At 46.9% G+C, this 25741-nt stretch overlaps 1 protein-coding gene across 1 annotated transcript in view; it reads left to right on the top strand.

Annotated features, from left to right (window-relative positions):
* The first annotated feature begins 7125 nt into the window (after positions 1-7125).
* The window catches only part of LOC122921090, a 38468-nt gene continuing 19852 nt past the window's right edge, over positions 7126-25741 (top strand). The window contains exons 1-2 of the mRNA XM_044271008.1: positions 7126-7256; positions 16312-16488. Of these exons, the coding sequence (XP_044126943.1) occupies positions 7206-7256; positions 16312-16488 (228 nt within the window). The 5' untranslated portion in view covers positions 7126-7205. The remainder of the gene's footprint in view (positions 7257-16311; positions 16489-25741) is intronic.

The raw sequence follows: 25741 nt of genomic DNA, 5'->3' as shown, positions 1-25741 counted from the left end.
CGAAGCCGGCATCTCCTTGTGTCTCCGCTGCTGATGAACAGGACCTGGGGTGAGCTGCTCCATTAAATAGAGCTTAAGGACCTTCGATGACGTCACTCCGGTCATCACATGGTCTTTTACCATGGTGAATCACCATGGTAAAAGATCATGTGACGTACCATGTGATGACCGGAGTGACGTCATCGAAGGTCCTTAACCTGTATTTAATGGAGCAGCTCACCCCAGGTCCTGTTCATCAGCAGCGGAGACACAAGGAGATGCCAGCTTCGCGAGCAAGTGGACTAAGGTGAGTTAAATTTTTTTTTATTTTTTTTTAACCCCTCTAGCGCTGGTTTACTATGCATTCTGTATTCAGAATGCTATTATTTTCCCTTATAACCATGTTATAAGGGAAAATAATACAATCTTCAGAACATCAATCCCAAGCCCGAACTTCTATGAAGAAGTTCGGGTTTGGGTACCAAACATGCGCGATTTTTCTCACGCGAGTGCAACGCATGACAATGTTTTGCACTTGCGCAGAAAAAATTGCGCATTTTCCCGCAACGCACCCGGCTCTTATCCGGGCAAAAAAACTCACGCCCGTGTGAAAGAGGCCTTAGTGGCAGGGGCGGACTGGGCCGGGGGGCAGGGAGGCAATTGCCCCCCAGGCCGCCCTAAATAAACGGCCGCTGGGCCGCCCGTCTAAAAAAAAAATAATTTTTTATTCTTCAGGGCCGCACCGCCGATCACCACAGGCGGCGCGGCCCTGGATGTAATTGCGCTGCGGCCGGGCTGTGGGGCAGGGGAGGGAGAGGCGTGTCCCTCCCCTGTTCTTCTGATAGGCCGCAGGCACTAATGCCTGCAGCCTATCAGAGGCCGGCTCAGGAAGCGCGATGACGTCATTATCATCGCGACGCCGGCAGCACACGCTGCTGATGGAGGTAAGTATTTTTTCTTCTTTTTTCTTCTTTGCGGAGATCTGGCACTATGGGGGGGGGGGGGCGGAGATCTGGCACTATGGGGGGGGGGCGGAGATCTGGCACTATGGGGGGGGGGGAGATCTGGCACTATGGGGGGGGGAGATCTGGCACTATGGGGGGCACTATAGGGGGAGCTGGCACTATGGGGGGCACTATAAGGGGAGCTGGCACTATGGGGGGCATTATAGGGGGAGTTGGCACTATGGGGGGCACTATAGGGGGAGCTGGCACTGTGGGGGGCACTATAAGAGGAGCTGGCACTATGGGGCGCACTATAGGGGAAGCTGGCACTATGGGGAGCTGGCACTATGGGGGGGCCTATAGGGGGAGCTGGCACTATGGGGGGGGACTATAGGGGGAGCTGGCACTATGGGGGGGACTATAGGGGGAGCTGGCACTATGGCGGGGACTATAGGGGGAGCTGGCACTATGGGGGGGACTATAGGGGGAGCTGGCACTATGGGGGGGACTATAGGGGGAGCTGGCACTATGGGGGGGACTATAGGGGGAGCTGGCACTATGGGGGGGACTATAGGGGGAGCTGGCACTATGGGGGGACTATAGGGGGAGCTGGCACTATGGGGGGGGGGACTATAGGGGGAGCTGGCACTATGGGGGGGGACTATAGGGGGAGCTGGCACTATGGGGGGACTATAGGGGGAGCTGGCACTATGGGGGGCACTATAGGGGGAGCTGGCACTATGGGGGGGCACTATAGGGGGAGCTGGCACTATGGGGGGGCACTATAGGGGGAGCTGGCACTATGGGGGGGCACTATAGGGGGAGCTGGCACTATGGGGGGCACTATAGGGGGAGCTGGCACTATGGGGGGCACTATAGGGGGAGCTGGCACTATGGGGGGGCACTATAGGGGGGAGCTGGCACTATTGGGGGAGCTGGCACTATTGGAGGAGCTGGCACTATGGGGGCATTTCTTGCTGGCACATTATGCGGGGGCACCATGGGGGAGAGGAGCACTATGGGGGTAACTGGGGGCTCTAAAGGGGCTTTAGGGGAGAGCAGCACTATGGGGCATCTGGTGCTACTATAGGGGCATTATTTGGGGGCACTATGGGGAAGTGGGGGCTCTAAAGGGGCCTTTTGTATTGGAACATTATGGGGGGCACTATGGCATTTGGTGGCACTAAGGGGGCATTTTTTTACTGGCACATTGTGGGGGAGAGGAGCACTATAGGGGCATCTGCTGGGGGCACTAAGGGGCATTTTTTTACTGGCATATTATGGGGACACTATGGGGAAGGGGGAGAGGAGCAGTATGAGGGCATTTACTGGGGCACTATATAGGGGTATTTTATACTGGCATACATTATGGGGACATTAGCTCAACTGCGGGCACTAAGCAGGGGTATTTCATGTACTGTCATATTATAGGGAAAATTAGTACTACTAGGGGGTATTATGGGGAGCTTTACTACTACTAGGGGCTATGAAGAACATGATTACTAGGGCACTATGGGGGCATTATTACTACTAAGTGTGCTCTGGCAGAGAATTATTTCTATTGGTGGGATTTTGGGGAGCATTGTTACTTTGGGGGCACCCTGGCATAGTATCAGCTTAGCACAATTATTTTTGGGGGACATTATCTTTATACTATTAGTGTCTGGGCGCAGTTATTTTTTAGAGCGCTGTGTGCCAATAATTGTTTAAGGGGGCACTATCTGTGGGGTAGTAGTATTTCCAGGCGGACTGTTTCTGCAGTATAGTATTGGGGGCATAGCGGGTACAGTATTGGGGGCACTATCTGTGTGGTAGTTTGTATTTCCAGGGGGACTGTTTCTGCAGTATAGTATTGGGGGTGGCAGGAAACTAATGTCTGTTTCTCAATCTCTGCAGTGAAGGGAGATGGCAGAAAAATCATCATGGCGGTCTGGTCTGAATGGAGAAGATGAGGAAAGAGAACGTCTACAACAAAGGTGACATCACTGGATGTAAGAGGTATGTGGTGCTATGTAGGAGAGGAGATGCTCCGGCTCCTCCTCCTGCCATTTGCAGAAGGAGGATTCAGAACTGGGTGAGGATGACGAAAGGGGGCAGCAGGCCACGGGCGGGTGGCAGATGGTGGGGGGAACCACAGGCCTTGAGCAGGATCAGGGTAGGGAGGAGAGCGGAGGAGCTTCCTGGCTGTAGCTTGTTATATAAGCAGGCAGTGCAGCCAGGACAGACCTCCCCTCTCCGTATGATGTGTAGAGACAGGCCGCAACTATAAAATGTCAGCTGTACAGTGTGTGTTGGGAGTGGCCTATTATATGTAGGAGGGGCTTTTAATGATGGGCGGGGCTAAAAATGGGCCACTTGACTAGATTTGCCCCCCAGGACTAAGGCTGCCAGTCCTCCCCTGCTTAGTGGGCTCTGGTATGGAGTGATGCGAGTGTGGCAACCGGTACCTGGCGTTAGCTAACCCTTATCGTTGTGGGGTGCAATTCTTTTTCAGGGTCTCTGCTTTCTTTCTATAAGGCCGAATGCACACGGCCGTTTTTTATCACGGCCGTGAGCGGTCCGTGGAACCACGGGCTGGATTCCTGCTAAGAGCAGGAGCGCACGGCGTCATTGGTTGCTATGACGCCGTGCGCTCCCTGCTGCCGCCACAGTACAGTAATACACTGGTATGATCTATACCAGTGCATTACTGTACTACGGCAGCAGGGAGCGCACGGCGTCATAGCAACCAATGACACAGGAATCCAGCCCGTGGTTCCACGGACCGCTCACGACCGTGAAAAACGGCCTAAGGGTCTTCTGTCCTGCTGTACTCTATTTTTTACATGTATAGCTGCTTGAACACAGTTTTTATTGAATTGTAACTAGGGCTTATTTTTGGAGTAGGGTTTATATTTCAAGCCTACTCTAAAAACCTGAAAAGGCTCCGTAAGAAGCACTTTAAGGTCCTGGAGTGGCCTAGCCAGTCTACAGACCTGAACGCAATAGAAAATCTTTGGAGGGAATGGAAACTCAATGTAGCCCAGCGACAGCCCCGAAACCTGAAAGATCAGGAAAAGATCTGTATGGAGGAGTGGGCCAAAATCCCTGGTGCAGTGTGTGCAAACTTGGTCAAGAAATACAGGAAACGTCAGACCTGTAATTGCAAACAAATGTTTCAGTACCAAATATTAAGTTCGGTTTTTCTATTGTATCAAATACTTATTGTATGCAATAAAATGCTAATTAATTATTTAAAAATCATACAATGTGATTTTCAGGATATTTTTTAGATTCCGCCTCTGACAATTGAAGTGTACCTACGATAAAAATTATTTTCCCCACTGTATATTCCTGTTAGTTACTAAATTTAACTGCACTATTTTTACTTACAAGGCCAAGCATCCAGGCAACAGGCCAAAACTAGTGATGCCCCTGATGCCAGATTGATACAGGTTCGAGGGGACATCCTCTGCGTCTGGAGGAAAGACGGTAAGAGCAGTGAGACTATGGAAATCTCTGCCTAAGGAGGTGGTGATGGTGAGTACAATAAAGGAATTCAAGAGGGGCCTGGATGTATTCTGGAGCGTAATAATATTACAGGCTATAGCTACTAGAGAGGGGTCGTTGATCCAGGAAGTTATTCTGATTGCCTGATTGGAGTCGGGAAGAATTTTTTTTCCCTAAAATCAGCAAAATTGGCTTTTACCTAACTTGTAGGATAACAGGCTGAACTGGATGGACAGATGTCTTTTTCAGCCTTACAAACTATGGGGGTTATTTATAAAAAAAGATATGCCACTTTTTGGTGTATTTAAGGCGCAGATGTTTCCCTGTGCAGCCTTTTCCCCGTGTACACCACTTACTCCATTTCCAAGAAAAGGGGGCGTGGTGTGGGCGGTGAAGGGAGTGGGGCCCATCTGATTCATCATTTCTGTTTTTGGCATAGAAAATTACTCGAAACTACGCCAGCAATGGAGATGGCCTAGGTTTAAGCAAGTATCACGGCTGCCAGTAAAGCACCTAAGTTATGTATAGGCCGGCGCCTCTACATAACAGGCGCATCAAACAGCGACTGCTCTGTTTACCTGCTCGCCGCAGCAATAGCAGTAGAGAGCAGGTGTAATAACAAGTATGGCGTCCCCATTCACTTTTATGGCATGGCTCTGTAGTATTCACTTGAAAAGACAGAGCCATCCCATAGAAGTGAATGGGGATGCTGGGATTGAAACCCCCGCCAATAGGTCATCAATAGTAAAAAGCGTTGCAAAACATGAAAGGATTGGGCAATACTTGTAGTCAGGAAACAGGCCGAAGCCAGGGTGGGCAGAGTACGTGTGAATCCGTGAAACTAGCCTGGAGGTCAGGACAGGCATCAAAGGGTCAATACTGTAAATGGGCTAAGGTGAGGTCAGGCAGCAGAGGGTCAGAATCGGTAGATCGGCAGATGTCAGTTCACAGGCAGACAAACAGAACAGCACACCTATACTTTGTACCAGCATACCTAAAACTTAGGAAACCCACGCTGTTATGACCTCTGCATGCATCCTTTGCTGAACATAAATGTATCCTGAGTGTAAGAAAACCACTGCCAAATCCCTTTAATCTTATCTCACGGAGAACAAAAGGATCAGCAGTTGAAATCCAACAGCCTGACCTTTATCACCCCAACATCTGCTGTCGGGGAACATTTTCGAGGCCAGCACACACATTAGATGGTCATCTGTTCCCGCCAGTATCTGCAGGTTCAGCCAACATCTATCTTGTATATGGCCAGCTTTTAACTGGTGTCGAGCATAAGCAGCACTGTCTTCTATGGGCATCTTTCATACCAGCGTATTTGCAATCCGCATATCCGCTGCTAAAGTACTGAGCTATTCACATGGGTGTATATTTGCCGTCAGTATAGGCTCATGCACATGGCCATAGCCATTTTTGCCGTACGCAAATTACGGATCCGCAAAACACAGATATCAGCTGTGTGCCTTCCGCATTTTGCGGAACAGAATGTCTGGCCCATAATAGAACATAATTCGGACAAGAATAAGGCTATTTTCACACTTGTGGCAGTGTGATCCAGCAAGCAGTTCTGTCGTCGGAACTACCCGCCGGATCCGCCGATCTGTATGTGACTGAAAGCATTTGTGAGACGCATCCGGACCTGTCTCACAAATGCATTGCAAGAACGGATCAGTCTCTCCGCTTGTCATGCGGACAGACGGATCCATCTTGTATCTTTTTTCAAATTTTTACCAGTCTGCGCATGCGCAGACCGCAAGGACGGATCTGGCATTCCGGTATTTTGAACGCTGGATCCGGCACTAATACATTCCTATGGGGATCTGGCATTCAGGCAAGTCTTCAGCTTTTTTCGCCGGAGATAAAACCATAGCATGCTACGGTTTTATCTTTTGCCTGATCAGTCAAAATGACTAAACTGAAGACATCCTGATGGATTACTCTTCATTCAGAATGCATGGGGATATGCCTGATATGTTCTTTTCCGGTATTGAGCCCCAGTGACGGAACTCTATGCCGGAAAAGAATAACGCTAGTGTGAAAGTACCCTAAGACATGTTCTATATTTTTGTGGGTGTAACGGAACTGACAAACGGATGCGGACAGGATATGGTGTGCTGTCCGAATCTTTTGCAGCCCCATTGAAGTAAATGAGTCTGCACAAAATGTTAATAGGATGTGGATGAAAAAAACGGTCATTAGCCCTATTAGAAAAACACTGAAGTTTATTGTTTCCAAATAAGCATACTATAGTCTATGGGAGTGCATCAAAAATGCAGGAAGGAATAATGCACATGTAAATCCAGATGATTACTGAAGCAATACTGATGGCAATACAGTGGCATCTGTTCACCATAGAGTTCTATTGTAAAAAAAATAAATAAAAAATAAAAAAATAATATATATATATATATATATATATATATATATATATATACATATACACACACACATTTTTTTTTTACTGGACTGTTCAGGATACAAGAACGTGGTGTGTTACATTTTTGCATCCTTTTTTTTCTAACGTAGGCATCAAATAGAGACATAAAATGTGATTTGAACCCACCATTTTGATGATTTTTGACAGTTTTTACACAGCGTGAGTACTTGTCTCTGTTGCATTACTGCCCTGCAGGACTGAAGCACAGACAGGAGAGCAGCTTGTATGGGCGTGCAGCAGAGAGGAGGGCTCATTATATGGGGTGGGGGCTCGTCTGACCCTGAACCAGGAAACACTAGCTGTGCAGCCTGTGTGTGAGAGGTGACAGGAGCAGCTGGATTATCATGAGGCTCCTCACTAGTCTATGGAAGATTAGCAGAATCCCCCTCCAGACTGTGAGTAACCTGCCACACGACACCCATGTAATGCATGCTCCCAGCACCATGAAAGGCCTTCTAGACTGTGATCCATCTCCACGACTGTGCTTACCAGGATCTTACAGCATGAAATGTTTGTGAGGCCACAGTAGTATTCCAGTACAGAACATGTATGTAGTGTTGAGTGAACTTGTGTTTTCAAGTTCGGCGTACAAGGTTCGGGTTATCTAAGAATTCCGTTCTGGATTCCGCTACCACGGACGATAACTTATGGTCCGTGGTAGCAGAATCCATAATGAAATTCTTCGAAAACCTGAACCTTGTACGCTGAACTTGAAAATAGAAGTTTTCTCATCCCCAGGAGTGTGCTATCCCATTCATACAAGGGCTTACTGTGGAGTGGCACTTTATGATGTACTGATTAAACAAGTTCAGTAAAATTCCTTTAGGCCTCGTTCGCACATCAGTGGAGAACGTTTACTAAGGTACTTGGTACTATTTTAGGTGTAAAATAGCCACAAGTCTCCTTTTTTAACAGGCGTTCGACAATATTTTGTGTGGCGGGATGGGGCCATGTCAGGGATGTAAAAAAGCGTAAATGTTAGAAAAAAACTATGCCTGTTTTTACAATAAGCGCAAGGATTGCATGCCTTGTCATAAATTAGATTAATCTAAGGCCTCTTTCACATGAGCGATCGGTTCAGGAAAAAACTGATGGTTTTGCATGCAATTTCAGTCAGTTTTGTTGGCAATTTCGTTCAGTGTTTCATTTTTTTTTCTGCGAGGGTTCAATCAGCTTTTTTTATGTGTTTTTCACGTTCATGAAAAAAATCTAAGAACTACAGACTACATCTCCCCAAATGCATTGGGGAAGATTTGTCAAAATTAGTGTAAAGGAAAAGCTTAGTTCCCTATAGCAACCAATCAGATCACACCTTTCATTTTCCAACAGAGCTCTGAAAAATATAACGTGGAATCTGATTGGTTGCTTTGGGTAACTAAACCAGATTTGCTTTCCACCAGTTTTGATAAATCTCCCCCATTGCATCCCAATGCAATACGTTTTTCATGCAAGCCCCATTCAGTTCTATGGAACCAGAGCTGCGTGAAAAAGTCAGTGCGGGTGCTATGCGTTCACTTCAGGCATGGCAACCGGATGGAAATCATGATTGTGTGAAAGAGGCGTAAGGACAGTGCAAGGGGAAAACTAAGACTGGCGTAGAAAGCTGGTCTTAGTAAATGTGCCCCAGTGTGTTGTCAGTGATTTCCATCAGTGATTGTGAGCCAAAACCAGGTGCGGCTCTAAACACAGAACAGGTGCAGATCTCTCCCTTAGGCCTATTGCACACGACCGTATGGCTTTTTCAGTGTTTTGCAGTCCGTTTTTCATGGATCCGTTGTTCCGTTTTTTTGTTTCCGTTTCTGTTCCGTTTTTCCGTTCCGTTTTTCCGTATGGCATATACAGTATACAGTAATTACATAGAAAAAATTGGGCTGGGCATAACATTTTCAATAGATGGTTCAGAAAAAACGGAACGGAAACGGAAGACATACGGATGCATTTCCGTATGTGTTCCGTTTTTTTTGCGGATCCATTGACTTGAATGGAGCCACGGACTGTGATTTGCGGACAATAATAGGACATGTTCTATGTTAAAACGGAACGGAAAAACGGAAATACGGAAACGGAATGCATACGGAGTACATTCAGTTTTTTTTGCGGAACCATTGAAATGAATGGTTCCGTATACGGACCGTATACGGAACACAAAAAACGGCCAGTAAACGGGGGAAAAAAACGGCCGTGTGCAATAGGCCTTAGGCCTCGTTCACACTTCAGTGTTTGGTCAGTGATTTCCATCAGTGATTTGTGAGCCAAAACCAGAAGTGGAGCCTCCACAGACATGAGGTAGAAGGGAAAGAGTTGCACCTGGTTTTGGCTCACAAATCACTGATGGAAATCACTGACCAAACACTGAAGTGTGAACGAGGCCTTAGGCCTCATGCACACGACTGTTTTGGTCCGCATACAAGCCTCAGTTTTTGCGGCTTAGATGTGGACCCATTTAATTCAACGGGGCCGCAAAAGATGCGGAAAGCATAGTCCTCAAAAAAAATATAACTTGTCCTATTCTTGTCCGTTTTGCGGACAAGAATAGGCAGTTATATCAATGGCTGTCCATGCCGTTCCGCATATTGCGGAACACACAAGGACGCCATGCGTGTTTTGCGGACTGCCAAACACACAACAGTCGTGTGCACGAGGCCTTACCGATAGAAAACACTGATGTGTGAATAAAGCTTAATACAATACCAGCAAAGTGAATGAGATTTGACAGATCTCACGTACACTTTGATTTTTTTCTTCCGTGGAGAAATTGACCTTCTGTGCGTATTTTGAAATCCACAGCATGTAAGTTGTGTGTGCGATTCCTCACCTTTATAAATTGTTATTTTCCCCATAGGCTTCAATGGTGTTGTTTAGGCTTCAGCAAATAGAGCTTCGGATCAGAGATCTGAAGTCGTTTGGTTCAAACACTTCGGTTTTACGCTGGGTTCAGACCTGAGCGTTCTGAAACGAGCGCTCTGTATGCGCGATTGTACGGGCGTTTACAATCGCGCATACAGAGACAGGGGTGCACACATTGTCGCGCGTTCCCGAATTTCTATGTGCGGGAACGCGCGACAAACGCCCAAAAAAAAGCTCAAGCACTTGTTTGAGCGTCGGGCGTTTTACAGCGCGATCGTACGCGCTGTAAAACGCCCAGGTGAGAACCATTCCCATAGGGAATCATTGGTTCTTGCCTGTTGTGCGTTTTACAGCGCGTAGGAACGCGCTGTAAAACGCTCAGGTGTGAACCCAGCGTTAATGCTGTCATAGACCGGTTTCCGTACATCATTAAAATGTATTGCATACAGGTAGGCAGATGTCGTTTCAGCCGAAGTCGCACAAGACCTCGGTGAATTAATTCGGTATTCATTTTTGCATCTTTAAAAACATTTTAAAATTAGGAATCTGATGTCGGCTTTGGTACCGAGGTACCAGCCAGTACCAAACCAGACTTCATATACCTAATTTTAAAATGTTTTTTTAAATGTTTTTTCAAATGAATGCCGAATTAATTCACCGAAGTCTCACGTGACTTTGGGTGAAACGACGTTTGCCTACATGTAGTCAATACATTTTAAGGCCTCTTGCACACGATCGTATAGCTTTTTCAGTGTTTTGCGGTCCGTTTTAAATGGCTCAATTTTTCCGTCTTTTGTTTCAGTAGTGTTTCCGTTCCGCTTCCGTTCTGTTTTGCCTTTCCGTTTGTCTGTTTGGTTTTTGTTTTTTGCGGACCGCAAACGGAAACAGAAGCATTGTATTTACAGTAATTACATTGAAAAATTGGGCTAGGCATAACCTTTTCAATAGATGGTTCTGCAAAAACGGAACAGATATGGAAGACCTACGGATGCATTGCATATCCATTCGTTTTTTTTTATTTACAGCCCCATTGACTTGATTGGAGCCATGGAACGTGATTTGCGGGCTATAATAGGACATGTTCTATCTTTGAACAGAAAAATGGAAATACGCAAACGGAATGCATACGGAGTACATTCGGGTTTTTTTTTGCGGACCCATTGAAATGAATAGTTCCGTATACGGAACGCAAAAAACGGAACGTAAAGGGAAAAAAAAGGACTAGGGCTGTATGGAGACAGCATTAAAATCAAAGTGTTCGAAGATCCGAAGCTTGATTCACTCAATACTAATGTTGTTAACATAAACAGAAAATCCGCACTGATAACCGCATAAAAAATACACCAAAACAGTGATAAAAAGTATGGACTTGTGTGTGTTCATGTGGTTTTGGTGCAGATTTTCCCCATGCTAATCTGCATCATGTGCAGGTACAAGAGTTCAATTGGAGAAACTCACCGCGTGTGGCAGTGAGTGTTCCCATTCTGACCCCTTTCATAGACTTAGGCCTCATGCACACGACCGTAGTTATAGTCCCATAGACCCATTCGTAGTAGTTATAGTCCCATAGACCTATTCACTTCAATGGGGCTGCAAAAGATGCAGACAGCACTCCGTGTGCCCTCTGCATCCGTTGCTCCGTTCCGAGGCCCCGCAAAAAAAATATAGCATGTCCTATTCTTGTCTGTTTTGCGGACAGGAAAAGGCATGTCTACAATGGGCCGCACGTTCTGCAAATTGCGGAAGGCACACAGACGGCTTCAGTTTTTTGTGGATCCGCGGTTTGCGGACCGCAAAAAAAGGCACGGTCGTGTGCATGAGGCCTTAATTTGAATTTTTTATTTGTCAAATTTATTAAGAGGCATAGAGCTCTTATATTTAGCACATCTTTTTGGCAACCCGTGTGCAAGTAAAGCTGAACTGTGAGCTGGAGTAACTGTCTGCTGGGTCTGGCCCAAAGACTCTGCAGTCTCCTCCCTGATGGCAGCAGTCTGAAAAAGCTACAGTATGTAGCAGGTGAGTAGAATCACTAGCCATAGCGATGACTTTCCTAGTGAGACGAGTACTATATATCTCTTGAAGCTAGGGGAAAGAGATGCTGACAGTCTTCTCCGCCGCTCTCACAATGCGCTGGAGAGTCTTACGGCAAGATGTTGTATAAGCGCTGTACTTCAACTGTACTTAGCTTGTGGAAAAAATAGAGGCACTCGTGGGTCTTCTTGGCCAGTGACACTGTGGTTTTTCCTCCAGGACTGGTGCCCTGAAACGTGCACTCCCAGGAACTTGGTAATCAGGGGTAAAGGAGACCAAGAACCCAATGGTCACTGGCTGAGCTCCAAAGATTCTGTGTGCAGATTGGAAAACTTTCCAAAAGGTCAACAATCGCTACAGCACTCCACCAATCTGGGCTTTATGGCAGAATAGCCAGAAAGAAAGTTCTCCTCAGTAAAAGATACATAAAAGTTCACCTGGAGTTTGCAAAAAAGTACATGGGTGCAGGTTTCAAAAACAGAAAACCCATGCGTTTTTTGTGTAGATTTCTGTGCGTTTCCGCACCAAAAACGGCATGTATTACTTGTAGTTTTTGGTACAGTCTTTATGCAGATTTTCCGCAGATCATACCCTTGCATTAAAAAGGGCAAAATCTGCACAGCAGGTCAATTTCCACATGTAAAAAAGCTAAGTGTACATGAGATTTGTGTAAATTTCATTCACTTTGCTGGTACTATATTATACCGTGTTTTTTCTGCACAAGCATCTGAAATGTGTGCAGGTAGCCTTCAGGATCCTCAGACTGTGAGAAACCAGATTCTCTGGTCTGATGAAACCAGATTTCTGATTGAACTTTTTGGCCTCAATTCTAAGGCCCCTTTCACACGGGCGAGTTTTCCGTGCGGGTGCGATCCGTGCGGCGAACGTATGGCACCCGCACTAAATCCTGACCCATTCATTTCTATGGGGCTGTGCACATGAGCGATGTTTTTAACGCATCACTTGTGCGTTCAGTTGAAATCGCAGCATGCTCTATATTTTCCGGTTTTGACGTGACGCAGGCCCCATAGAAGTGAATGGGGTGTGTGAAAATCGGATGGCATCCGCAAGCAAGTACGGATGCAGTGCGATTTGCACGCATGGTTGCTAGGAGACCATCGGGATGGAGACCCGATCATTATTATTTTCCCTTATAACATGGTTATAAGGGAAAATAATAGCATTCTGAATACAGAATGCATAGTAAACCAGCGCTAGAGGGGTTAAAAAAAATAAAAAATAATTTAACTCACCTTAGTCCACTTGCTCGCGAAGCTGGCATCTCCTTGTGTCTCCGCTGCTGATGAACAGGACCTGGGGTGAGCTACTCCATTAAATAGAGCTTAAGGACCTTTTGATGACGTCACTCCGGTCATCACATGATCTTTTACCATGGTGAATCACCATGGTAAAAGATCATGTGACGTACCATGTGATGACCGGAGTGACGTCATCGAAGGTCCTTAACCTGTATTTAATGGAGCAGTTCACCCCAGGTCCTGTTCATCAGCAGCGGAGACACAAGGAGATGCCGGGCTTCGCGATCAAGTGGACTAAGGTGAGTTAAATTATTTTTAATTTTTTTTAACCCCTCTAGCGCTGGTTTACTATGCATTCTGTATTCAGAATGCTATTATTTTCCCTTATAACCATGTTATAAGGGAAAATAATACAGTCTTCAGAACATCAATCCCAAGCCCGAACTTCTATGAAGAAGTTCGGGTTTGGGTACCAAACATGCGCGATTTTTCTCACGCGAGTGCAACGCATGACAATGTTTTGCACTTGCGCAGAAAAAATCGCGCATTTTCCCGCAACGCACCCGGCTCTTATCCGGGCAAAAAAAATGACGCCCGTGTGAAAGAGGCCTAAGAGTCTGGAAGAACTGCTCATCACCTGTCCAATACCACCCCTACAGTAAAGCATGTTGTTGGCAGCATCATGGAGACTGGCCAGGATTGAGGAAAAGCTAAATGAAGAAAAGTACAGAAATATTCTTAATGGAAACCTAATCCAGATTCCTCTGGACCGAATGTTTACCCTTCAACAAGACAATAACCCTAGGCACACAGCCAAGACAACACAGGAGTGGCTTATAGACAACTATGTTAGGCGACTTTCACACTTGCGTTCAGGGTTCCGCTTGTGAGTTCCGTTTGAAGGCTCTCACAAGCGGCCCCGAACGGATCCGTCCAGCCCTAATGCATTCTGAGTGGATGCGGATCCGCTCAGAATGCATCAGTCTGGCACCGTTTCGCCTCCGTTCCGCTCAGCAGGCGGACACCTGAACGCTGCTTGCAGCGTTCGGGTGTCCGCCTGGCCGTGCGGAGCCAAACTGATCCGTCCAGACTTACAATGTAAGTCAATGGGGACGGATCCGTTTGACGTTGACACAATATAGTGCAATTTAAAACTGATCCGTCCCCCATTGACTTTCAATGCAAAGTCAGGACGGATCCGTCTGACTAACAATTAGACTTAGATTTTTTTTTCTGAAATATAATGCAGACGGATCCGTTCTGAACGGATACCATAGTTTGCATTATAGGAGCGGATCCGTCTGTGCAGATACCAGACGGATCCGCTCCGAACGCAAGTGTGAAAGTAGCCTTAATGTTCTTGAGTGACCCAGCCAGAGCCCTAAATTGAACCCAATCAAACATCTTTGGAGAGACCTGAAAATGGCTGTCCACCAATGGTCCCCATCCAACCTGACAGAGCTTGAGCAGATCTGTAGGGAAGAATGGCAGAAAATCCCCAAGTTTAGATGTGCAAACCTTGTGGCATCATACCCAAGAAGACTGGAGACTAATTGCTGCCAAAGGTGCTTTAAATAAGTACTGAGTGCACACTGGTTCAGGTTTACAAATGGAAAATCTGCAAAGGTTTATGTGCGTTTGTGCACCAAAAATCGAACATGTTACTTGCGGTTTTTGCGGGGAATTGATGCAGTTTTGCTGAAGATCTCGCCCTTTACATTCCAAAGGGTGAAATCCTCACAAAGAATTGACATTTGGATTTCAAAATCTGCACGACAGGTTAATTTCCACATGGAAGAGAAAAGTAAAGTATACATAAGATTTGTCTAATCTCATACACGTTGCTAGTACTGTATTATGCTGCAGTTACTACCGTAGTACTAATACTGTATTATGCTGCACAGAAAAACCACACATAATCCACAATGTGTACAGGTAGTCTAAAGAGTCTGAATAGTTTTCACTTTTTAACAAATTAGCAAACATTTTGAACATTCTGTTTTCACTTTCTTATTATGGGGTATTGGGTGCAGACTTATGGGGGGGAAATAATTTTTTTAATCAAACAGTTTTGAGTTTTTCAAATACAATAACATAAATTTTAATTTTAGCACAAGGCTGCACCATAACAATGTGAAAAAAGTGAATGGGTCTGAAGACTTTCCAAATGCACTGTATATTCCCACTAAGGGGTCCTACACAGACAAATTTGAGCTGTAGTTTGTTAGTTTTTTTATTAGCAAAAATTGCAATATTAGAAAATGTCAATAAATACACAAGTGCTGAAAAATGCTACAAAATAGCTGTGTGTAGTTTCAACCTCAGAAATAAGGTTATATTCACACGTCAGTAATGAAAAATTGGCCATTAAAAATGGTAAAACAATCCCTTTTTTACATCTGCCTTTCTGACAAATGGCTGTTCAAACTACTCCCTTGACTTGTATGGGGACTGGTGGGCAGTGAAAACAGACAAAATAGGATATGTCCTGGGTCCTTGTCCTTGTCACTGGGTCCTCGGCTGCCCGTCACATGGTTTAATCACATGACTGCTTTATTACCAATCCATGGCAGTATACTCTTCTGAGCACCCGTTGGATCAAACTACTGATTTGTACTTCATTCAATTATATTCTTGCCCATTCTGGGCTTTAAAATCAAGGAGGCGGTCCTTGCAGTGATTGACAGCTATATGTGCATGCACAGTCATAGAGAGTGGGTTGTCAGTAAAAGTAAACGTCTTGACTTCAAAGCCCAGAATGAGCAGGAGATTAAATGAATAAAATACAAGTTATACTAAATCTTTTCCCGTAAACCTATATATCAGTCTGCTCAGCTCCTCCTTCTCTATAACAGCTGCCTGTAGCTTACAATGCATTTTCATGGTGACAGGTTCCCTTTAAAGGGAGTCTGTGAAAAGGAAATTCACTGTTAAACCAGGAGCAGCTCTCCCCCTCTCCTTCCTGATTGACAGGGCCATGTTCCTGCATAGTCATTTCTAATGGCCCTATCAATCAAGAAGGAGACCAAGAAGATGGGCAGATGGATTGCTCGGGTCCCACTGTTGGGTGATAGGCAGGCAGGCACAAAATCACGACTGGCCATCCATTGTTGCAATAAAGAAGGAGATGGAGGGGCTGCCAGAGGAAGGCAGAGGAGCAAGGGTGCTCAGAGTGGCTTGGGCCTGCCCTCTGTGCACTTAACAGCTCATTTGCATATAGATCAAATGTACTTTTGCTCCAGAATGAAGCATCAGATCGCTAAGTGAAAGGTATCAATATCAATACAATTAGAAAATATGCTTTGTGTTTCAGAACTTGCCAGGAAATGTTTCCTATGGAATATGGAGGTCATCTGGAGTTATTTCAGGAGGACGCTATACATATGGAACACAGTCTGACGGACCTAGATCTGTCAGTCGCTATCCTGTACCATACAAAAAAGACTTGCCCTATGATATGGTGGAAATAATGGAAGAGGTAGAGAGAAAGGTAATGATACTTAGAAGCAATGTGTATTTACAGGAAGGAACCTGTCGCTTATTAAAGTACTTTTTCATATACCGTGTAAGGGAATTCTGAATTCATTGACATGAGCCTTATCTCTTAGTCGGTACAAAGAACATCTCTCACTCTAGAGTACCCGTCCTGTCCTGCATCGGACATACAACTAACTCATTGACTTGACTGGGGACTGTGGTATGCTCGCTGGTCTGTGATGGAGCTGCAGAGAACATGAACACATGTTGCCAGGGTTTCTCCACATATAACTACTGACTGCTGGTGACCCCAGCAGGGGGATAATTTGTGACCAGCTTATTCTCAAGATTCTCCACAATAGTCTATCTTCCACATTTTTAACAGCACAAAGGGCAACTTAAATACTGTATTGAATTCTGTCCCCTTTTCACAAGTCATTTCAATATAGGGGACACATGGGTAAGTCAGAGGCTGGACAAGAATTTGCGGTGTAGCATGTGGTGGTGTTTTCCAGGACGTCCCTCCATGACGGCACCCATGGAGGTTGTCCTATTGATCTCTGTAGGGACAGGAAGCGAGAGAGATTAAAAGGCCCCCTCCCCTCCCACTCTCCAGTGTTCTTCCTGTCCCTACAGGGATCGGAGCAGAGAGAATCTTTCCCTACCCTGGGAATCTATTTCAGGGCCGAGCCTGGTCGGGGGGGTCTCCCTCTCCTCTTCAGGCTCTGGAGGGCCCTGGGGCTAGCACCTCTCTGGGTAGGGGTCCCCTAGCTTCCCCCGATACCTGTTCTTTCCCGCATCAAGCTCTGTGGGTGGCCGCGGTATCAGGGAGCCGAGGCCGCTTCTTCCGGGTTCGGGAGCTCTGGGATCGGCTGCGGCTCCTGCGCTCGGCGCTCCTCCCGTTTGACGTGCAGCCCATGTGACCGGAAGTACGGGTCACATGGGCGGAAGAAAGATGGCGGCGCCCAGGGAACGCTGAGCCCGGCGGAATGCACGCAAGGGGGGGTCGACTCTTCGTTTGAATGAGTCCCCCCCCCCCACCTGGATTGAAGGAGGCGGAGCCGCGCGGCAACGGGTGGACCAGGTAGGACATAAATTGTGTGTCAGTTTGTTGTCCAGACGTGGTATGGAGGTCCAGATGTCAGCTATGCAGGACACTAGCGCAGACATCCCTACCCCGAGTCATGTAAGTAAAGTGAGGCTTGTATTCCGGTCCCTCTCTCTCTTCTTTGCACTGGACTAATGGTCTCTCTCTCTTCCATACCAGGGAGAGAAAGACACCACGGTTAAAACGCTGGGAGAACCCAGAAAGAAACCCAGAAGATGTGCTCTATGCTCAAAGAGACTGGGGGACGCACATGTAAAAGCCCTGTGTAGTGACTGCCTGGCAAAGATTCTCAGAGAAGAACAATCCTCCCTTTTGGCTGATCTGAGAGTGATTGTGAAAGAGGAGATCCAAGCGGCCAGCTCTAGTATAGCACAGAAACCCTGTGCCGTCTCCCCTCCCCCCAAGAGACCCCGTGTTCTTAGGGAGTCAGATTCTGAGGAAGAAGGTTTATATCTGTCAGAAGGGGAAACTTCAAAGGGAGATGACGACCAGGGCTCGTCTTATATGGCCGACGACCAGAGAAGATATCTCTTCTCGCAAGAAGATCTAGATCCCCTCCTGTCGGCCGTAAGGCAGACAATGGATATAGAGGAGGAAGAACAGACTCGCTCGATACAGGACGAGATGTTCGGCGGCTTAAAAGCTAAGAAGAGAAAATTGTTCCCGGTAAACGAGACCTTAAAGGACCTAGTCATAGACGAGTGGGCAGATGCTGATAGAAAATTGTACATTCCACGGGAGTTTAAGAACAGACTATTGTTCAACTCAGAGGACACAAAACTGTGGGATATAGTTCCTAAAGTTGACATTCAAGTGGCAAAGGTGGTAAAGAGAACCACTCTCCCCTTTGAAGACTCAGCCCAGCTAAAGGAACCAATGGATCGGAAGATCGACGGTTTGCTCAAAAGAACATGGGAAGTTTCGGCCAACACCATAAATACCAATATTGCTGCTACCTCCGTGGCCAGATCTCTGTGTTTATGGCTGAACCAGCTGGAGGAACATCTTAAGCGGGACACCCCTAAGGAAGAAATTCTGGCATCACTACCTCTCTTTAAGATGGCCGCATCCTTTGTAGCAGACGCCTCGGCAGAGTCCATAAGGTTTGCAGCAAAAACAGACTCCCTAACCAATACGGCGAGGAGAGCCCTGTGGCTAAAACCCTGGTCAGGGGATATAGCCTCCAAGAATAAATTATGCGCCTTACCTCTTAAAGGTTCTCGCCTCTTTGGTCCAGTACTGGACGAGATCCTGGAGAAAACAGCAGACAGAAAGAAGGGTTTTCCGGAGGAAAAAGGCAAGAAACCCTTGCCCTTTCGTAAGACGACCAGCAGCTTCCAGGGCACTCCCAGAGGTAAAGGGAAAACGGGAAGGTGGAGCTACCCCAAAGGGGGAAAAGGTCGGGGTTTCCTCTTTAATCCCAACTCCAGGCCTGAGAAACAATGACGCCAGACCAGTAGGGGGCAGACTCCAGTTCTTTTGGGAAGAATGGACCCGGATAACCAAGAACCAATACATCCTGGAATCCATCCAGAGAGGGCTCAAGATAGAGTTTCGCCTTCCCCCTCCGCATCTCTTTCAGGCCACAATATTTCAGTCGACCTCCCTGCAGAATCAACTTCTAGCGGACATCCAAAAACTTCTGAGTTTGGGCGCAATAGTACAAGTCCCTCCTTCAGAAGAATTCAAGGGTCACTATTCAAAACTCTTCCTCATAACCAAACCGGATGGCTCCAAGAGAACCATCATCAACCTGAAATTCCTAAACAAATGGATAACACACCACCACTTCAAGATGGAATCAATAAAATCCGCAATTCCGTTGATAAGCCCAGGGGCGTTCCTATGCACCCTGGACCTAAAGGACGCTTATTACCACGTCCCCATTCACCCTCAATACCAACAATACTTGAGGTTCGCAATCAAGAAAGACGGCAGGATTATGCATTTCCAGTTCCAATGTCTCCCGTTTGGGATCTCATCAGCCCCACGCATCTTTACAAAGGTAGTGGCGGAGATAGTTGCCTATCTAAGACAGAGACAGGTAACTATAATTCCCTACCTAGACGATTTTCTGCTTGTGGCAGACTCAGAGGAGGAGTTAGAGCTTCACAAAGAAAGGACTCTATCTTTACTCACACGTCTAGGATGGAAAATAAACCTGGAGAAATCAGACCTACACCCAGCAACACAAAAGAAGTTCCTAGGAACCCTCCTAAACTCCGTGACCCAATATTCTCTTCTTCCCCAGGACAAGCAGGTCAGTATAAGGGAAAGAATAAGAGCCTTCAAACTAAAGAAAAAACGGACTCTACGGGAAGCCATGCAGGTCCTAGGTCTGATGACCTCATGCATCACAACAGTTCCTTGGGCCCAGTTCCATTCAAGAACTCTCCAGGCGGAGGTCCTCTCTTCTTGGGACAAGGACCACAGATCGCTAAACGCCAGGATATCCCTTTCAGACAGGGCAGTAAGCTCCCTCTCCTGGTGGTTGTTAGCAGAAAACCTGTCCTGGGGGATTTCCTGGAACACGTTACCACTCAGAACGTTAACCACGGACGCAAGCAGCCAGGGTTGGGGGGCTCACGTAGAGGATCAGTTCTTTCAGGGCAGTTGGTCCAACACAGACTCCCTACGATCCTCAAACTACCGGGAATTAAAAGTGGTCTGGGAGTCCCTGAGACCGGCAGAACATCTCCTCATAGGCCATCATGTCCGAATACTATCGGACAACGTAACAACAGTCTGCTACATAAAGAGACAAGGTGGGACGAAGAATCCTCATCTCCAGGAGCTAGCGGATCTCATCTTCAGCTGGTCAGAGGAAAAGATCTTATCCATTTCAGCCACACACCTGAAAGGATCTCTCAATCGCACAGCAGACTTTCTCAGCCGACAGTTAGTCAGGCCAGGGGAATGGAAATTGAACCAGGAGGTATTCCAGTTGATTTGCCAGCAGTGGGGGAGACCTCAGGTGGATTTATTCGCGTCCAGCAGAAATACTCAGCTGGACTATTTCTTCTCGCTAGACCCAAGAGGAGGACCACTGGCGGTGGATGCTCTTTCCCAACCTTGGGACATGAGTCTAGCCTACGCCTTTCCCCCACTTCTCCTCATACCGCAGATCCTGAAGAAATTGAGAGGGTGCTCATCCACGCTGATTTTGATAGCCCCAGCTTGGCCCAAGAGAGCCTGGTTTTCGGTTCTAAAGACCATGTCCATCAGGGATCCAATATCCCTTCCAAAAAGACAGGATCTTCTATCGCAAGGTCCTCTGTTTCACCCCAACCTGGACAAACTGAACCTTACAGCATGGATCCTGAGAGGCAGACCTTAAGGAATAAAGGGCTCTCGGACAAGGTAATTTCAACTTTACAGAGCTGCCGCAAACCTGTCACAAGAGCAATATACAACAAGATCTGGAAGAAGTTCTCATCCTGGTTGTCACAGAACCATACAGATTCCAGATCCCCCACGGTGGGTTGTATTTTAGAGTTCCTTCAGGAGGGGTTCGATGCAGGTCTGAAACCCAGCACACTCAAAGTACAGATTTCGGCTCTCAGCTGTTGTCTCGATACTCCCCTTGCAGATCATAGGTGGATTAAAAGCTTTCTAAGAGCAGCTTCTAGATTGAGACCCACCTTGAGACAGTCGGTCCCCCCCTGGAGTCTAAACATAGTTTTAGAAGGGTTATGCGATCCTCCTTTTGAGCCGATTGGGCAGATATCCGAAAAATTTCTGTCTCTAAAAGCGGTGTTTCTTCTGGCTATAACCACAGCCCGCAGGATAGGGGAAATCCAGGCCTTATCAATTAAACAACCTTATCTAAGGATCCTGGATGACCGCATAATCTTGAGGCCCGATCCAGCCTTTCTTCCCAAGGTGGTCTCTACTTTCCATAGAGAACAGGAGCTAACACTCCCTTCATTTTGTTCCTTTCCCAAAAATATACAGGAGGAAAGATTCCAGAGGCTGGACGTTAGAAGAGCAATCCTAGCCTATCTGGACAGAACCAGTTCCTGGAGGAGATCAAGTAATCTGTTCATCCAGTTCGGTGGGAAGAATAGAGGCTTGAAAGCATCAAAACAGACGCTGGCACGTTGGATTAAGGACACCATCAGAGAAGCATACAGACTGCAGGAAATGACCTGCCCCTTAAATCTGAAGGCACATTCCACGAGAGCGATGGCAACTTCCTGGGCCGAAAGGGCCGACGCTACAATTGACCAGATTTGCAAGGCTGCAACCTGGTCTAACTTCCTGACTTTTGCTAAGCATTATAGGCTTGATGTATTGGCCGGACAGGACTTGGCCTTTGGGCGAAAAGTCCTTCAGGCAGTAGTCCCCCCCCCCCCCCCCCCCCCTAGGAGATTCAGTTGTTAGTTCTCCATGGGTGCTGTCATGGAGGGACGTCCTGGAAATACTGGTTTAGTTTACCGGTAAATCCTTTTCCAGGAGTCCGACATGACAGCACCCTGTACTACCCTCCCTGTTATGCTGGTTCCAGCGTTGTAAACAGTGTGAATATAACATTGTATTAATAAAGGTGTTGGATCCTATCCGGTGTAGTAATTTGAAAAAACACTGGAGAGTGGGAGGGGAGGGGGCCTTTTAATCTCTCTCGCTTCCTGTCCCTACAGAGATCAATAGGACAACCTCCATGGGTGCTGTCATGTCGGACTCCTGGAAAAGGATTTACCGGTAAACTAAACCAGTATTTTTTTGTTTTTTTACACTTTATGCCCTCCCCTGTCACGAGGGTGTCGAGAGCCACGCCTGACTCCGTTGTACCCGGGGTCAGGAGGTCGCAGCGGTTGGCTGCACGCTCTATGTCAGATAGGGAAGTTTCCTTATTGTAGCTTTCTGGGTTTGCTTTACAAACCCTTTTGGCTCACTCAGGGATCCGTAGCGCCTTCTCTCAGCTGTTCCTTGTCCAGCACTCCCAATCCTCCTTATATTCCCCTCTCACACTTCTCTGGTTGCCAGATATAGAGCTTCCTGCCTGGACATCTATTCTGACCCACTGGAGCTGTGTTGCTGCGTTCTCTGAGTGTTGCCTTAGAACGCTACCCTCCGGATCCCTGTTGGACCTTTGTGGACAATTGTTGCCGTCCACCTGGGTGTTTGTGTTTGTCTGTGTTTGTCTGTCCTCTCCCTGGTGTTTCCCTCTTAGTGCAGTGGTGAGGACTAGCGATCCCACCGGCCCGTTCATTATCTAGGGCTCATTTCAGGGAAAGCCAGGGTTTAGGCACGTGATCGCCGCACGGGTGAGGAACCCGTCTAGGGACGACAGGGCAGGCAGGTACCAGCTGCAAGGTGAGTTAGGGGTCACCACCTTTCCCTCTCCCTTGTGCAGGGCTTTCCCTGTTTTCCTCCCTGTGTGTGTTGCCGGTCATTACATTATATCTGGCCCTTATTTTTGTGTAGGTAAAAAAAAAATAAAAAAAAAATATATTTTTTTTTTTTACCTACTTAGAATCCAGTATGGATCCAATTGCTGCTCTGTCCGAACAATTTCATGGCCTGTCTTTGGAGGTGGCAGGATTGAAGGCGTCGGTCCTCCAGCAACAGCAGCAATTACAACAGACCGCAAGCCCAGCGGTTGCTACTGGTAACCAGGTTGTTGCGGAACCCAAGGTCCCTCTCCCTGACAGATTTTCTGGGGGAAGGGACAAGTTTTTGACGTTCCGTGAGGCCTGTAAACTATACTTTAAACTGCGTCCTTACTCCTCTGGTAATGAAGAACAGCGGGTGGGTGTTGTTATTTCCCTGCTGCAGGGGGACCCGCAGTCCTGGGCGTTCTCTTTACCTACTGATTCCCAGGCTCTTCGGTCAGTGGATGAGTTTTTCGGGGCCTTGGGTCTCATATATGACGACCCTGACCGAGTCGCACTGGCTGAATCAAAATTACGGAGACTCCTACAAGGAGAGCGGCCGGTAGAGGAGTATTGCTCTGACTTCCGTAGGTGGGCTACGGATACCCAATGGAACGACCCGGCTCTCAGGAGTCAGTTCTGCTCTGGGTTATCCGAAAGGGTTAAGGATGCGCTTGCATTGTATGAGACCCCCTTTTCCCTTGATGCAGTTATGTCCCTTTCTATCCGTATAGATAGACGCCTTAGGGACAGGTTGAAAAAACCGGAGCCATTGATAACCCCTCCCAAGCAGCAGTTAGTCTGTACGGACATAGACGAGCCTATGCAGCTAGGAGGAACTACTCGTCAGGTCCGTCCTCCTGAGGTTCGCCGTAGGCGTGGGGGTTGTTTTTTTTGTGGGGAGAGGGGTCATTTCATTAACGTCTGTCCTTCTTTCCTCAGAAACAAAAAAACCGTCGGAAAACTACTAACCCCAGGCTGTGTGGAGGATGTCAGCCGGGGGGTATACGTCTCCTCCATACGTACATCGCAATTTTTGTTGCCAGCGGTTATTGTTTTTGGTGATAAGACAGAGACTGTTTCTTTCTTTCTAGACAGTGGAGCAGGGGTAAATTTGATAGATGCCCATTTTGCCCGCACTATGGGTTTGTCTCTCTGTACGTTACAGAGACCTATTCCCATATTTGCTATAGATTCTGCTCCTCTGTCTCAGAGAAACCTCACCCACATCGTTCATAATTTACACCTTCGGGTAGGGGACCACCATAACGAGATGCTTTCATGTTATGTTCTGGAGGGGCTTCCCACTCCGGTGGTGCTGGGCCTACCCTGGTTGGTAGCGCACAATCCAGTGGTGGATTGGCAGGCCAGGGAGATATTGGAGTGGAGTGAGCCGTGCAGAGAAAATTGCTTAAATAGCAATTGCTTAGTCGCCTCCATAACTACCCTACCTACATTTGTTTCGGACTTTGAGGACGTTTTTTCTGAAAAGGGTTGTCAGAAGTTACCACCTCATCGTCCTTTTGATTGCCCGGTTAACCTCATTCCCGGCGCAAAATTACCCAAGACCAGGTTATATAATCTTTCAGGTCCAGAGAGACAAGCCATGAAGGATTATATCTCCGAGAGTTTGGCTAAGGGACACATCAGACCCTCTTCTTCACCCGTGGCTGCAGGGTTTTTCTTTGTTAAAAAGAAAGATGGGGGCCTGCGTCCTTGCCTAGATTTTCGTGAATTAAATCGGATAACCATCCGAGACCCATACCCTCTTCCTCTCATTCCTGACCTGTTTAACCAGATTGCGGGTGCTAGGTGGTTCTCCAAACTCGATCTTAGGGGGGCCTACAATCTGATTCGTATCAAGGAGGGGGATGAGTGGAAGACAGCTTTTAACACCCCTGAGGGGCATTATGAAAATCTAGTTATGCCTTTCGGCCTGACCAATGCTCCTGCCGTCTTTCAACATTTCGTTAATGACATTTTTAGTCATCTAATCGGCAGGTTTGTGGTAATATACCTAGATGATATCTTAATTTATTCGTCTGATCTGAAAACACATGAGGAGCATGTCAGACAAGTACTACAGGTCCTACGGACGAATGAATTATATGCTAAAATTGAAAAATGTGTTTTTGCCGTTCAGGAGATACAATTCCTAGGTTATTATTTATCTGCGTCAGGTTTCCGTATGGATCCTAGGAAGGTCCAGGCAATTTTGGATTGGGATCTTCCTGAGAACCTCAAAGCACTACAACGGTTCTTGGGCTTTGCGAATTTCTATAGGAAATTCATTAAAAATTATTCGGTGATCGTAAAACCCCTTACTGACATGACTAGGAAGGGGACTGATTTTTCTAAATGGTCTGACGCCGCTAAAGTTGCTTTTTCCTCTCTAAAAGAGAGGTTTACCTCAGCACCTGTACTAGTCCAACCTGATGTCTCTCAGCCTTTTATTGTTGAAGTCGATGCATCAGAGGTGGGAGTGGGGGCGGTGCTGTCTCAGGGTCCGTCTCCTGGCAAATGGCGTCCTTGTGCTTTCTTTTCTAAAAAACTATCTGCAGCGGAACAGAACTACGATATTGGCAATAGGGAACTGTTAGCTATTAAACTTGCGTTTGAGGAGTGGCGTCACTTTTTAGAGGGGGCAGTCCACCCCGTCACTGTGTTTACGGACCACAAAAATCTGCTGTACCTCGAATCAGCTAAGCGTCTCACCCCTAGACAGGCTAGGTGGTCGCTATTTTTTACCAGGTTTAACTTTGTGATTACCTATCGTCCTGGGG

Source organism: Bufo gargarizans, chromosome 1 (genome assembly GCF_014858855.1).
Source record: "Bufo gargarizans isolate SCDJY-AF-19 chromosome 1, ASM1485885v1, whole genome shotgun sequence".
Classification (NCBI taxonomy): domain Eukaryota; kingdom Metazoa; phylum Chordata; class Amphibia; order Anura; family Bufonidae; genus Bufo; species Bufo gargarizans.
This window is presented reverse-complemented; position numbering and strand designations above follow the sequence as displayed.